The sequence below is a fragment of the Pan paniscus genome, chromosome X (assembly GCF_029289425.2).
Source record: "Pan paniscus chromosome X, NHGRI_mPanPan1-v2.0_pri, whole genome shotgun sequence".
Classification (NCBI taxonomy): Eukaryota; Metazoa; Chordata; class Mammalia; order Primates; family Hominidae; genus Pan; species Pan paniscus.
In genome coordinates this window covers 65480362-65496592 of record NC_073272.2, presented here as the reverse complement: position 1 = coordinate 65496592, position 16231 = coordinate 65480362, and the positions used below count along the sequence as shown (strand labels likewise).

Here is a 16231-nt window from a genome sequence, read left to right as displayed (position 1 = left end):
GGCAGTTTATCCATCTTTAAGAAGATTGATTATACTGTATTCTAATTGATTAGTGTGCATATCTGTTATTCCCTCAGTCCCGCTATCCTTTGCTGTGAAATGTTTGAAAAAATAAATGAAGTCTTCCTTATCTCTCTCTTGTTTTATATGCTCCCTAAATGTTTGTGACTGGTAGCACAACTCAAGCAGAGAAAGTACAGAGGCAAATGTATAATTGTTTCTCCTTAACTTAGAGCTGCTTCCTGCACCCTCTTCCCATTTTAACCAGGGTATTCTGAGCCAGGGTGAGAAAGCAGAGTTGCTTCCCTATCTCTCCTCCTCCTCTTTTTAACATGAACAATACAAGAGGAAGGAGAGGCGCTAAGCTAACAGGACTCAGTGGGGAGGAAGAGTTGGGGATTCACCTACCATGGGTGAGCCCACCCTAGAGGCATAGCACTCTGCGGCTGGTCGCTGGTGCTCAGGGACAGCCCCTGCCGTCCGCCCCGCAGACAAGAAAGAGACTGCAGCCTGGCAGAAGCCTCAGGGCCCCTGGGACCTAACCAGGAAGCGCTGCTGGGCGAGGGGGTGATGCCGCGGCACATTGGGGGCTCTGCGACAGACGCATGCACAATGCCGCCACCACTTTCTGTTTCCAGAGGCTGGTCCTGTGGGAAGGAGGCAGGCAAAAGGCACATAATATAGGCATGCCGCTCTCTGGTTTCAGAGTCACTTTTTCTACCCAAGTTAGGTCTTGGACTCCACAAGAAAAACAGTTGATGTACTACTTCCTCAGTCATGGGTATTGGAAGCATCAGAGGATTGGGTCTGGCTCTGTGCATCTGAATTCTGAGAAATACCTAGAATCTAAACTGGAGGCTGGAATCCAGGTCTCAGGTAAAAGGGTCTGAGGAGAAGGGACTATTTATCCTGAATCCAAGAAGCCACAGGAGAATGGGTTTCTGTCTTCAGAGTTATGAAGGGATCAGGTGGAGCAGACCTGAAAGCAAATTCCAGTTCAGTATAATGTAGAACTTTCTAAAATCGGAGTCCCCTGAATGAAGAACAGGCTGCCTTGAAAGAAAATGAATTCTCCAAACCTGGTGTTGTTCAAGTAGGAGCAGAGTGATTGACTTGTGAAGATTCAAAATAATTGAACTTAGTTGCCCTTGGAGCCCAGCCTTATGGTGCTCCTACCATCCATCAAGGAAAATTCAAACTCTTAACACCTTTTGTAGTTGAAGGAGGGAGTAGTGGATGCCTCTACTGTATTAGCATCAACCTCTAGAATTTTAAGCTCCCTACATTTTGTTAATTTCTCCTGCTAACCCAGGAGACAAAGCTACCTCACTTTGATGCACAGGCATAGAGTAGCACTCATTAAATAGATGATAATATTTGTGTGCTCAGCATGTGAGACTTCCATACTTTATGCCTAGAAAGGACTTACTACTTTTCAAACTGAGCTTCTCAACTACCCTGAAGGAAATATGGGGGTTAACACTCTCACTCTACAGATGAAGAAAATAATGTTAAGAGTTGTTAACTTTCCTAAAATAGCTATAAAGAATATAGCTATTTATTCTTTATAAAATGTCCGATTATGCTCTTCTGCAGTACAGTGTCACCCACAACCAGATCTGCCTGGCAGACTTCCTCCTCAACAGTATTTATTGACCATCTATCATATACCAAACACTGTAGAATGCAATTTACAGGTCCTTCCCCTTCATTTCCCAGATTTTAATTCTGGAAATCTTCAAGCTTACAGATAAGTTGAAAAAATAGCACACATTCTAAAAAGAAAGTGCAATGAATACTTCTTTTCCATCCATCTATCTACACACACACACACACACACACACACACACATGATTGTTGTTAAACCATTTAAAGAGTTAATTGCAGACATCATAAAATTTCACTCACGGACACTTCAGCCTGTATCTCCAAAACATGAATAGTCTCCTATATAATCACAGTGGTATTATCAAACTTTAAAAAGTAAGTGTTGATTCAATGTTAACTAATATGCATTCTACTTTCTAATTTCCTCAGTTGTTTAAAAAATGTGCTTTTTAGATTTACTCTTTGTTCTCTATCTGGAAACCCATCGATGTCTATAAATTTTGTGTCATGTCTCTTCAGTCCTTTTAAATCTAGAATGTCTCCACACACACCCTTTTTTGTTTTTCACAACTGATATTTTTGAAGACTCCAGGACAACTGGCTTACAGAATGTTGTAGGTCTCTTTTAATGTAGAAGATAGGCCACATAGCTTCCCTGCTTTAAATGTTCCAATTCTTTCCCATTGTGATTAGAGTAAAATCCAAACTCCTCACTTATAATGTGGCTTCTGCTTACCTCTCCAGTTTCGTGTTCTATGACTCTTCCCTTTACACGCTATGCTTTAACAACATTGTCCTCCTTATGTCTCTTGAATATTTCAACCTTGCTCCTATCTCAGGGCCTTAGCAGCCTGCTTTTTCTATCTGCAGTGCTTTTTGCCCAGAACCTGGTATTGTTGGCTCCTTTGCACCATTCAGGTCTCAGCTCAAATATTACTTCCTCTGGTAGCTAGTCGTCAAAGGTGAGACTCCCCAAGGAATCATACCACCATTATTCACATCCTTATGTAGTTTATATTCTTGAATCTGAGCTGGTCCTCTAACTCCCTTTTAACCAGTAGAAAGTGGCAGAAGTAATGCTGTAAAGCTTCAGAGGCTAAATCAGAAGAGCACTTGTAACAAGAACCTGGAACAGTGCCTGGCACAGAGTAGGCCTTCGTTTTCTGTTGGACTAATGAGTTTCCTCATTGGTCTCTTGAAATGCTTGTCCTGAGGAAAGCCAACCACTTTGTAACAAGTGTGACTACCCTAAGAACATCATGCTATGAAGAAGCCCATGCTACCCATGTAGAGAAGTCACATGAAGAGAGAGATGTCCAGCGAGTTTCCAGAGTATCTAGCCATCCCAGTTTAGGTTCTCCTAGTTCATCTGTGGGCCCAGCTTAAGCACCATCCATGTGAGTGAAGAAGCCATCCTGCATATTTTATTTTCTTCACAGTACTTATCACCATCTAAAATTGTCTTGTTTATCAGATTACAAGTCTATTGTATTGTCTCTTTCCACTAGAATGTAAGCTCTGTGAGAAAGAGAGGCCTTGGCTGCCTTGTTCACTACTGTATCCCCCGCACCTAAGCAGTGCTTCTCAGACTTTATTGTGCATACAAACCACCTCAAGCTCTTGTTTAAATACAGATTCTAATTCAGAAGGTCTGGAATGCAGCCTGAGATTCAGCATTTCAAACAGCTCCTAGATGATGCAGATGCTGCTAGCCTAGACCACAAATTGATAGCACAACAGTAGAGGTCTCTAGATAAGAGTGAAAGAATTTGGTATCTGTCTGAGTGAAGCACATCCCCTTCTCCATGATCTTCTGCATTTCCAGCTTCTCTTGAAAAAATCAGAAGGTCTGGCAGTCCTGGGCTGGCATTCACATACTGCAACAATCAGCTGGAGCTGGGTGCAGGTATTAGAGGCACAGCCCCTGCCTAATGTATCCTTCCTTTCCTGGGCAGGCATTCAAATAGTGGCCCCTGCTCTTCAGAGTTCTCTACCATTTTTTTTACCACTTCACAGATTCAGGAGACAAAACCCAAAATGTCCATGCCCTCAAACAGGTTTTTATTTTTTCTCTTGGAATGGCCACATTCATATTCAAGAAATGTGGCCTGTCTAGAACAGTGCTTCTCAAATGTTAACGTCAATTGATTTTCTTGTTAAAATGTAGATTCTAAGTATACTAAGACTCCACATTTCCAATAAGCTCCCAGGTGATGCCAATGTTGCTAGTACATAGAACACACTTTGAGGAACAAATATCTAGAAGAGTGCCTGGCACAGAGAAGGCACTCAATATTTGTTGGGCTAATAAATTTATTTCATATAACAACCTTGTTATGGTGGCATTATCTCAATTTTATAGACAAGAAAACAGACTCAGAATTAAGTGACTTGCCTAAGGTCACATAATTGATATATAACAGAGTCTACCCTCAAACTTAAGTCCATCTGATGACAAAGCTAACCTATTATACCCTAAAATCTCAGCTTAGTTTAACACTTGGGTGGCCTTATATATAGGTGTAGTATGATTTCAAAGGCAGCAATAGACACTCACCATCTTAAGCCCCTCCCACCTGCCTGGAATTCCTTATACAGGCTACAAAACCTTTCTTTTATATATATACTTTAACTGCTAGGGTACTTGTGCACAACGTGCAGGTTTGTTACATACGTGTACATGTGCCATGTTGGTGTGCTGCACCCATTAACTCGTCATTTACATCAGGTGTATCTCCTAATGCTATCACTCCCCTCTCCCCCACCCCACAACAGGCCCCAGTGTGTGATATTCCCCACTCTATGTCCAAGTGTTCTCATTGTTCGATTCCCACCTATGAGTGAGAACCCATGGTGTTCGGATTTTTGTCCTTGTGATAGTTTGCTGAGAATGGTGGTTTGCAGCTTCATTCATGTCCCTACAAAGGACATGAACTCATCATTTTTTATGGCTGCATAGTATTCCATGGTGTATATGTGCCACATTTTCTTCATCCAGTCTATCATTGATGGACATTTGGGTTGGTTCCAAGTCTTTGCTATTGTGAATAGTGCCTCAATAAACATACGTGTGCATGTGTCTTTATAGCAGCATGATTTATAATCCTTAGGGTATATAGCCAGTAATGGGATGGCTGGGTCAAATGGTATTTCTAGTTCTAGATCCTTGAGGAATCACCACACTGTCTTCCACAATGGTTGAACTAGTTTACAGTCCCACCAACAGTGTAAAAGTGTTCCTATTTCTCCACATCCTCTCCAGCACCTGTTGTTTCCTGACTTTTTAATGATTGCCATTCTAACTGGTGTGAGATGGTATCTCATTCTGGTTTTGATTTACATTTCTCTGACGGCCAGTGATGATGAGCATTTTCTCATGTGTCTGTTGGCTGCATAAATGTCTCCTTTTGAGAAGTGTCTGTTCACATCCTTCGCCCACATTTGATGGGGTTGTTTGTTTTTTTGTGTGAATTTGTTGGAGTTCATTGTAGATTCTGGATATTAGGCCTTTGTCAGATGAGTAGATTGCAAAAATTTTTTCCCATTCTGTAGGTTGCCTGTTCACTCTGATGGTAGTTTCTTTTGCTGTGCAGAAGCTCTTTCATTTAATTAGATCCCATTTGTCAATTTTGGCTTTTGTTGCCATTGCTTTTAGTGTTTTAGACATGAAGTCCTTGCCCATGCCTATGTCCTGAATGGTATTGCCTAGGTTTTCTTCTAGGGTTTCTATGGTTTTAGGTCTAACATTTAAGTTGCTAATCCATCTTGAATTAATTTTTGTATAAAGTGTAAGGAAGGGATCCAGTTTCAGCTTTCTACATATGGCTAGCCAGTTTTCCCAGCACCGTTTATTAAATAGGGAATCCTTTCCCCATTTCTTGTTTTTGTCAGGTTTGTCAAAGATCAAATGGTTGTAGATGTGTGGTATTATTTCTGAGGGCTCTGTTCCGTTCCATTGGTCTATATCTCTGTTTTGGTACAAGTACCATGCTGTTTTGTTTACTGTAGCCTTGTAGTATAATTTGAAGTCAGGTAGCGTGATGCCTCCAGCTTTGTTCTTTTGGCTTAGGATAGTCTTGGCAATGCAGGCTCTTTTTTGGTTCCATATGAACTTTAAAGTAGTTTTTTCCAATTTTGTGAAGAAAGTCATTGATAGCTTGATGGGGATGGCATTGAATCTATAAATTACCTTGGGCAGTATGGCCATTTTCACGATATTGATTCTTCCTGTCCATGAGCATGGAATGTTCTTCCATTTGTTTGTGTCTTCTTTTAATTTGTTGAGCAATGGTTTGTAGTTCTCCTTGAAGAGGTCCTTCACATCCCCTGTAAGTTGGATTCCTAGATATTTTATTCTCTTTGAAGCAATTGTGAATGGGAGTTCACTCATGATTTGGCTCTCTGTTTGTCTGTTATTGGTGTATAAGAATGCTTGTGACTTTCGCACATTGATTTTGTATCCTGAGACTTTGCTGAAGTTGCTTATCAGCTTAAGGAGATTTTGGGATGAGACAATGGGGTTTTCTAAATATACAGTCATGTCATCTGCTAACAGGGACAATTTGACTTCCTCTTTTCCTAATTGAATACCCTGTATTTCTTTCTCCTGCCTGATTGCCCTGGCCAGAACTTCCAACACTATGTTGAATAGGAGTGGTGAGAATGGGCATCCCTGTCTTGTGCCAGTTTTCAAAGGGAATGCTTCCAGCTTTTGCCCATTCAGTATGATATTGGCTGTGGGTTTGTCATAAATAGCTCTTATTATTTTGAGATACATCCCATCAATACCTAGTTTATTGAGAGTTTTTAGCATGAAGTGTTGTTGAATTTTGTCAAAGGCCTTTTCTGCATCTTTTGAGATGATCATGTGGTTTTTGTCGTTGGTTCTGTTTATATGCTGGATTACGTTTATTGATTTGCATATGTTGAAGCAGCCTTGCATCCCAGGGATGAAGCCCACTTGATCATGGTGGATAAGCTCTTTGATGTGCTGCTGGATTTGGTTTGCCAGTATTTTATTGAGGATTTTTGCATCGATGTTCATCAGGGATATTGGTCTAAAATTCTCTTTTTTTGTTGTGTCTCTGCCAGGCTTTGGTATCAGGGTGATGCTGGCCTCATAAAATGAGTTAGGGAGGATTCCCTCTTTTTCTATTGATTGGAATAGTTTCAGAAGGAATGGTACCAGCTCCTCCTTGTACCTCTCGTAGAATTTGGCTGTGGATCCATCTGGTCCTGGACTTTTTTTGGTTGGTAGGCTACTAATTATTGCCTCTATTTCAGAGCCTGTTATTGGTTTATTCAGGAATTCAACTTCTTCCTGGTTTAGTCTTGGGAGGGTGTATTTGTTCAGGAATTTATCCATTTCTTCTAGATTTTCTAGTTTATTTGCATAGAGGTGTTTATAGTATTCTCTGATGGTAGTTTGTATTTCTGTGGGATAGGTGGTGATCTCCCTTTTATCATTTTTTATTGCATCTATTTGATTCTTCTCTCTTTTCTTCTTTATTAGTCTTGCTAGCAGTCTATCAATTTTGTCGATCTTTTCAAAAAACCAGCTCCTGGATTCATTGATTTTTTGAAGGGTTTTTTGTGTCTCTATCTCTTTCAGTTCTGCCCTGATCTTAGTTATTTCTTGCCTTCTGCTAGCATTTTGAATGTGTTTGCTCTTGCTTCTCTAGTTCTTTTCATTGTGATGTTAGGGTGTCAATTTTAGATCTTTCTTGCTTTCTCTTGTGGGCATTTCGTGCTACAAATTTCTCCCTACTCACTGCTTTAAATGTATCCCAGAGATTCTGGTATGTTGTGTCTTTGTTCTCATTGGTTTCAAAGAACATCTTTATTTCTGGCTTCATTTCGTTATCTACCCAGTAACTGGGCTGCTGCTGGCCTTTGAATGCAAACATCTGGAGAAGTTAAGATCAGACCGTGGAACTAACAACTGGGAGCAAATCAGGATCCCGAGTAGTCAGGAAAGATCTAAAAGATTGGGCACAGGCCAGATGCAGTGGCTCACACCTGTAATCCCAGCACTTTGGGAGGCCAAGGTGGGCAGATCACCTGAGGTCAGGAATTCAAGACCAGCCTGGCCAATATGGTGAAACTCTGTCTCTACAAAAATACAAAAATTAGCCAGGCATGATGGCGGGTGCCTGTAATTCCAGTTATGAGGGAGGCTGAAGTGGGGGAATTGCTTGTACCCAGGAAGTGGAGGTTGCAGTGAGTGGAGATTGTGCCATTGAACTCCAGCCTGGGAGACAAAGCAAGACTCTGTCTTGGAAAAAAAAAAAGATTGGGCACACATAGAAGTAATATTCAAAATACTTACTGTCCTGTACGATATAGTTTGGCTGTTTCCCCACCCAAATGTTATCTTGAATTGTAGCTCCCATAATTCCCACTGTTGTGGGAGGCAAGTGGTGGGAGGTAATTGAATCATGGCGGTGGGTCTTTCCTGTGCTGTTCTCTTGATAGTGAATAACTCTCATGAGATCTGATGATTTTATTAAGGGGAGTTCCCCTGCATATGCTCTTTTGCCTGCCACCATGTAAGATGTGACTTTGCTCCACCTTCACCTTCTGCCATAATTGTGAGGCCTTACCAGCCATGTTGAACAGTGAGTCCATTAAACTTCTTTTTCTTTTTAAATTACCCAGTCTTGGGTATGTCTTTATTAGCAGCATGAGAACAGGCTAGTACACTGTATAATACTGCTGCAATCCATCTGAAAGGATATAGGCCTGTAATACTGGAGCAGAGTTCTGGAGGTATTACCCCTTTAGTTGCTGGATTCCAGGAAGGTATGGGAGTAGAAAGTGAGGGACTGGAACAATGAGGGGCACACAAGGGGCTTAGTGTAGTTACTATTTACCAACTGGTATGGAAGTATTTCAGTATTTAGGAACTGGCACTGCCATATAGGTGTAAAATGCCTGAATATTAGCCCTGAGCATCAGGTTAAAGCAAGTCAAAAAATCTTGGGAGCCAAGTCCTAGATAAAGGTCAGCAGCAAACCCCAGACGTTGGACTGGCAGCTGATTATAGACTCAGAAATAATAAATGCCATGTGAATGATATCTATGGCAGCAGACCCCATCAGTCTGAGGCAGGACATTAGGAATATCTGGCTAGTAGGTGTCTGGGCAGACAGAACCTGATAAGCTGAAATGCATCCACATCAAGGTGTAATAAGCCAGTCAGATAACTCTTAGAGCAGATGTCACCTTTTGGCAAAATAATAGAGGTTGACTGTCTTTGGCAGTTCTCCAGATGTGGTCTCTGGACCACTTGTCTCAGAATCACCTGGTATGAGTGTTTAAAAATAAGTAATTTGAAGGCCTCACTTCAGGCCTATTAAGTCAGAATTTAGAGGAGAAGTATATATGCATTTTGTAACAGGCATTCCAAGAGATTCTGATATGTTCTCAAGTTTAAGACCCATTTGTCTGAAGTGTGTGTGAAGGACAAGAAAGTAGGTGCTATATGAGAATGGCTGTCTACTTTGCTCAAAGAGGTTGAGGTCAGGTTACAAAAGAGCTTATATGGTCAGGCTGAGAAGGGTGGATGAATATGACATAATAGGGATCATCTGAAGGTTTATGATAAGAGGGAAAGTTAAGAGGTATTGGGGAAGACAATTCTGGTGGCAGTGTAGATGGATTAAATAGGAGAGATACTTGAGAGAGAAAGATAAGTTACAGGATTTTAGAGTAAATTGAAGTGTTTTCTACTTGCTACATTTTAGCAGTCATGGCTTGGAGCATCTCTATCATGTTGGTCAACCCAGGAAACCTTCTGCTGAAAAGGAATCTAGACTGACAATACCTGGTTCTCACTATTTCCTGTCTACAGACCCCAGTAATTTGGCTCCCATGGCTCCTCTTTTTTAAGTTGAAGTCATATTCTGCCTTCTACCTGGCACTTGGAAGTGCCAGTCATGGGCCCAGGCCCGCCCTATGGTATAGCTAGAGATTTAGCAACCATTCATCCCATAATTGCCAAGATGTTAAATTTCCATAACTTTTAGCTTAGTTTGAATAAACATTTGTTGACTAACCACTTTGTTGCAGAAATTATGCTATGCCTTGGAAAAACAGAGATAATTAAAGTACAATTTTTTTTTGAGACAGAGCCTCATAAAGGTAGACATGTAGACCAATGGAACAGAATAGGGGGCCCAGCAATAAATCCACAAAAATACAGTCAACTGATCTAGCCAAAATGTTTGCAGCCTGTCCAGCTGACAAGGTCTAATATCCAGAGTCTAGGAGGAATTTAAATAAATTTACAAGAAAAAAATAACCCTATTTAAAAATGGGCAAAGGACATGAACAGGAACTTCTCAAAAGATGACATTTATGCAACCAAAAAACATATGGAAAGAAGCTCAACATCACTGATAATTAGAGAAATGCAAATCAAAACCACAATGAGATACCATCTCATGCCAGTCAGAATGGCAATTGTTAAAAAGACAAAAACACAACAGATGCTTGTGAGGCTACAGAGAGATAGGAACACTTTTACTCTGTTGGTTGGAATGTGAATTAGTTCAACCATTGTGGAATACAGTGTGATGATTCCTCAAAGACCTAAAAACAAAACTGCCATTTGACCCAGCTTCTGTATCACTCTATTGCAGACTCTACCCTTTTAATTGCCACTCCATGCAGTGTTCTTCTCCTCTTTCTGCCTTGGTTCCTTGTTTTTTATGTTGTTTTTTTCCACTCAATAACAGGACAAGGGACATTCTGACGCTTTCCCAAGGCTCTTAACATGAAATGGTTCCTGTTGAATATTCTAGGGGGTCATCCATTTTTTCAATAATCCATGCCCATCCTCAGCTCCCACATGCCTCACACACCTTTTCTCTCATCTCTGCATCTTACCCTCTTACCCTGTCTCTAGACCAGTGGTTCTTGAGCTTGGTCACACATTAGAATCATCTAGGGAGCTTTAACAAAAACCAATGTCCAAGGCATACGCCAGCCCAATAAGGAGGGACTCTCGAAGGGTGTAGTCCAGGAATCCAAAATATTAAAACTCCCCAAATTATTCTAATGTTGAGTCAAGATTGAAAGCCATTGCTCTAGATGACTCTCCAATATAGTATTTCTTGGCCTTTTTTATTGTTTCTAAATTTTTTTTCCAAATTATCTCATCCATAAAATGTTAATATCACGCATTTAATATATAACTGTTTATATACTGTGGCCCTTTGGAGGTCCATAAACCAGGGTAATAGCTAAGATTACTCCATCCCCACACCAAGAGTAAATTTATACCCTTTGGGGGACTATATCATCCCAATTTAAAATTCATGCTAACGACTTGTTACCTTCACTTAGAATTTGATAGAAATGCAGAATCTTAGGCCCCATTCATGATCTACTGAATCTGAACCTACTTTTTAACAAGTATTTAGCATGCATTTTAAATTTGAGACACACTGCTTTACAAGTCTTCTTCTCCCCCAACAAAGCTGTTGGACCTATGGCTCTGAGTAAGGTGATTAGGAGCAGTAGCATTTATGGAGACCTAGAACATCAGGACTGAAATGGAGGTTAAAAGCATCTAGTGCAAGCCTCTGTCCCATGTTTGAACTTCTCAAATGACTACCTGCTGAGTAGTCATCCAGCCACTGATGGAATAACTCTGATGATGAGAAACGATCACTCCAGGCTGACCTTTCCAAGATCACTTTTAGAATGGGATTCTTTGTGTTGAGCTGAAATTATTCTTCCCATGATATTTACCCTTGTATCCTGCTTTGCACCCTGTCACCACCCAAAATGTACCGACTCACTCTGCCCCATGATTGCTCCAAGCTCTGAAAACAGAGGCCACAGTCCCCTCAGTCTTCTTTTCTTCTAAGATAATTCAGCCACTCTTCATAGGTCACATTTCCTCTTCTTCCTCCAGACTGCTCATTCTCTTCTGGATATACTTTGAACTGTTTGAGCCACAGTTAATCATCTGGACCTACAGCTTGTGTGGGCTGTGTCCCAGGTGCAGACTGATTTAAGAGAAATAAAGTAAGACTGTCGCCTCTCTTGTCCAAGATGCTAAACTTTTATTAATGCCCTCCTAAATTTAAATTAGTTTTATTGGCAACCATATCACACTGTTGGCTTATACTGAATTGACTGTCAACTAAAACCCTGAAAAGTTTCCACATAAGCTGCTTTACAGCCACATCTACAGCAGCCTGTTCTTCAGTCAGTTTTTGGTACCTGAGTGCAAATCTTGACATCCTCTGCACTGAGCTTCACTTTTTTTTTAAGAGACAGGGTCTTGCTCTTTTGCCCAGGCTGGAGTGCAGTGCACAGTCACAGCTCACTACAGCCTTGAACTCCTGGGCTCAAATGATCCTCCTGCCCCAGCCTCCCAAGTTGCTAGAGCTACAGGTTCATGCCACCACGCCCAGCTATTTTTTAAATTTTTTTGTCGAGATGGGGTCTGTGTATGTTGCCCAGGCTGGTCTTGAATTCCTGGCCTCAAGCAATCCTCCCTCCTAGGCCTCCCAAAATGTTGGGATTGCAGGTATGAGCCATGTTGTTAAACAATTTAAAATATGTTAGTAATCCAAAAAGTACAAATTAAAGTGATATATCATCTGGAGACAGAGATTATTAAATTAGTAAAGAATTCATAAGTGCTAATACCCAGGGTTTGGGTGAGTATAGGAAAACATACTGAGTGGGAGTAAAAATTAAGTGTAACCTTTCTGAATGGCAATTTGGCAATATCATCAAAAAAAAATCTAAATGTGCATCCTTCTTACCCAACAATTTTGCTTCTAAGAATTTACCCTAAGGAAATATTCAGAATCATTCAAGAAATATATGTACACAAATGTTTATTGCTGCATTTCTTATCATTGAACAATTGGGAACAACCTTAATACTCTACAAAAGAGGACTGGTTCAATAAAAATAAGTAAATAATTTGATTAAAATATGGCCATTAAAATCACACATAAAACCCTTACAGACATTGAAAAATGTTTAATTGTTAAATAATAAAAGTAGGTAACTATATGTGTATATATATATGTGTATGTGTATATATATGTATATATATGTATATATATGTGTATATATGTGTGTATATATGTGGTATATATATGTGTATAGATATATACACATACACATATATATATACACATATATATGTGTGTGTGTGTATATATATATTTATATATACACAATTTGATCCCAATGTGTATACGGAAACAGTTGCATATAAATTTCTATTAAAGTGTATTCCCCAACATGGTTTGTTTTGTTTTTTGATTTTTCCTATGAGTACATAGTAGTTGTATATATGTGGAATACCTGAAATATTTTTATAGAGGCATACGAAGTGTAATAATCACATCAGGGTAAATGAAGTATCCATCACCTCAAGCATTTATAATTAATTTTTGTGTTACAAACATTTCAATTGTATGTTTTTAGTTATTTTTCAATGTACAATAAATTGTTGTTGACTGTAGTCATCCTGTTGTGCTATCAGATACTAGATGTCATTTATTCTATCTAACTACATTTTTGTATCCATTAATTATCCCTAATCCCTCCTCCCCACTACCCTTCCGAGCTTCTGGTAGCCATCATTCTACTTGATATCTCCATGAGTTCAATTGTTTTAATTTTTAGCTAGTGTTTTTTATTTTACATTGTGCTCCTGTTACTGATGATAAAATGTCAAAAGGATTGTATTACATAAGACTGAGCTCAAACTGACAATGAAATGCTAATTGAAAATCCGTTTGTTAGAGAACTCACAGAAAACTTCTAGTACTATATGTAAACTTGTTGAAAGTTCAATGTGATATGGCCCATGAGTAACCAACAAGAGTAATTCTAAAGCAAATGTTTTCATAATTTAATTTACTCAGAGATTTCCCTGACACCTGAGCAAGACCAAAACAAGAAGGAAAACACAATTCAGATAATACTTTAGCTACTATTCAGGTGAAATGAGACTTAAACTTCCCTCAGACTGGGACATAAGTCTCCCTAAAACATAGAAATATGTTCTGGAATATGACTCATTCTAGTCATTCATTAAGAGGAAATACAACTAATAATATATCAATTATTAAACACTCACTATGAACTAGGCAATATTTCTTGTTTTCTTATTTGTTTCTTTGTTTGTTTGTTTTTGAGACAGAGTCTTGCTCTGTCATCCAGGCTGGAGTACAGTGGCATGATTATGGCTCATGTAGGCTCACTCTCCTGAACTCAAGTGATTCTCCTACTTCAGGCTCCCAAGTATCTGGGACTACAGGTGCACACCACCACACCCAACTTTTTTTTTTTTTTTTTTGTAGAGATGGAGGTCTCACTATGTTGCCCAGGCTAGTAGTCAATGCTCCTTCTACATATGTTCATTGGCTGATATAATCTTCCCAATTTGTTTATAAGGTAGGTATCATCTTTACTTTTGGGATAAAGAAAGTGGAACATCAAAATATTAAGTATCTTGATCACATCTCACAGCTAATCAGTATCCAAGGTGTAATATGAACCCACACTACCTAACTCCAGATTATACACTCAAATCAATTTTTACATGAATTGAACTTCCCTCCAGGCAAGCTGGGGGTAGAATGGGCATTATGAATTTGGAAGGAAAGATGGGGAATTTTGGAAGGTGAAACTAGGAGAGCGTCTTAAAGAGAGCAGTGTGCAGAAGAGGAGACCCGTGACAGGCTGCTTGTGATCAACCTGAGAAACTGAGCTGTTCTAGACTCAAGAAAAAGAGCTAGGTCAGTGGAACTTAGTGAATAATCTGAATTGGCATAATGTTAAAATAAAATGCAATTTACAGCCAGCAATTTCTTTTCTAGGGATTTATCCTAAGGAAATAATGTGAGAAATGTGTGAAGGTGTATATATGTCTGTACCAGAATGTCCATTGAAATGTGAATTGAGGTTGCACAGTAGTGCTAGCAGCTTCGCGGTTTGGTCCTCGGACCCGGCAGCCACCACTGGTGCTGAGCTGCTAGGAAGCCCCTATCGGCGAGCTCTTTGGAGCTTGAACCCATTGTCACTCCTCCGACTCACCGGAAAAAACAAAAAATGGTTGAAGCAGATCGCCCAGGAAAGTTTTTCATTGGTGGGCTTAATACGGAAACAAATAAGAAAGCTCTTGAAGCAGTATTTGGCAAATATGGACAAATAGTGGAAGTACACTTGATGAAAGACTGTGAAACCAACAAATCAAGAGGATTTGCTTTTATCACCTTTGAAAGCCCAGCAGACGCTAAGGATGCAGCCAGAGACATGAATGGAAAGTCATTAGATGGAAAAGCCATCAAGGTGGAACAAGCCACCAAACCGTCATTTGACAGTGGTAGACGTGGACCGCCTCCACCTCCAAGAAGTAGAGGCCCTCCAAGAGTTCTTAGAGGTGGAAGAGGAGGAAGTGGAGGAACCAGGGGACCTCCCTCACGGGGAGGACACATGGATGACTGGTGGATATTCCATGAATTTTAACATGAGTTCTTCCAGGGGACCACTCCCAGTAAAAAGAGGACCACCACCAAGAAGTGGGGGTCTTCCTCCTAAGAGATCTGCACCTTCAGGACCAGTTCACAGTAGCAGTGGAATGGGAGGAAGAGCTCCTGTATCACGTGGAAGAGATAGTTACCGAGGTCCACCTCAAAGGGAACCGCTGCCCTCTTGTAGAGAGCTCCACCTACACGAGGGCGCCCCCATCTTATGGTGGAAGCAGTCGCTATGATGATTACAGCAGCTCACGTGACGGATATGGTGGAAGTCGAAACAGTTACTCAAGCAGTCGAAGTGATCTCTACTCAAGTGGTCGTGATCAGGTTGGCAGACAAGAAAGAGGGCTTCCCCCTTCTATGGAAAGGGGGTACCCTCCTCCACGTGATTCCTACAGCAGTTCAAGCCGTGGAACACCAAGAGGTGGTGGCCGTGGAGGAAGCCGATCTGATAGAGGGGGAGGCAGAAGCAGATACTAGAAACAAACAAAACTTTGTACCAAAATCCCAGTTCAAAGAAACAAAAAGTGGAAACTATTCTATCATAACTACCCAAGAACTACTAAAAGGAAAAATTGTGTTACCTTTTTTAAAATTCCCCGTTAAGTTCCCCTCCATAATTTTTATGTTCTTGTGAGGAAAAAAAGTAAAACATGTTTAATTTTATTTGACTTTTGCATTGCTTTTCAACAAGCAAATGTTAAATGTGTTAAGACTTATACTAGTGTTGTAACTTTCCAAGTAAAAGTATCCCTAAAGGCCACTTCCTATCTGATTTTTCCCAGTAAATGAGGCAGGCAATTCTAAGATCTTCCACAAAACATCTAGCCATCTAAAATGGAGAGATGAATCATTCTACCTACACAAACAAGCTAGCTATTAGAGGGTGGTTGGGATATGCTACTCATAAGATTTCAGGGTGTCTTCCAACTGAAATCTCAATGTTCTTAGTATGAAAAACCTGAAATCGCATGCCTATTCACCCAGTAAACCCAAAAAAGCAAATGGATAATGCTGGCCATTCTGCCTTTCTGACATTTCCTTGGGAATCTGCAAGAACCTCCCCTTTCCCCTCCCCCAATAAGACCATTTAAGTGTGTGTT

At 40.2% G+C, this 16231-nt stretch overlaps 1 protein-coding gene across 1 annotated transcript; it reads left to right on the top strand.

The window, feature by feature from the left end:
- The first annotated feature begins 14503 nt into the window (after nucleotides 1–14503).
- Nucleotides 14504–15254, top strand: LOC134729763 (RNA-binding motif protein, X chromosome-like). The gene has a single exon (XM_063601494.1). It carries the CDS (start codon nucleotides 14701–14703, stop codon nucleotides 15115–15117), a length of 417 nt encoding a protein of 138 aa, XP_063457564.1. The 5' UTR covers nucleotides 14504–14700; the 3' UTR covers nucleotides 15118–15254.
- The last annotated feature ends 977 nt before the right edge of the window (nucleotides 15255–16231 follow it).

Coding starts and splice junctions, on each gene's coding strand:
- LOC134729763 (XM_063601494.1), top strand. CDS start 14,701: ATGGTTGAAGCAGATCGCCCAGGAAAGTTTTTCATTGGTGGGCTTAAT.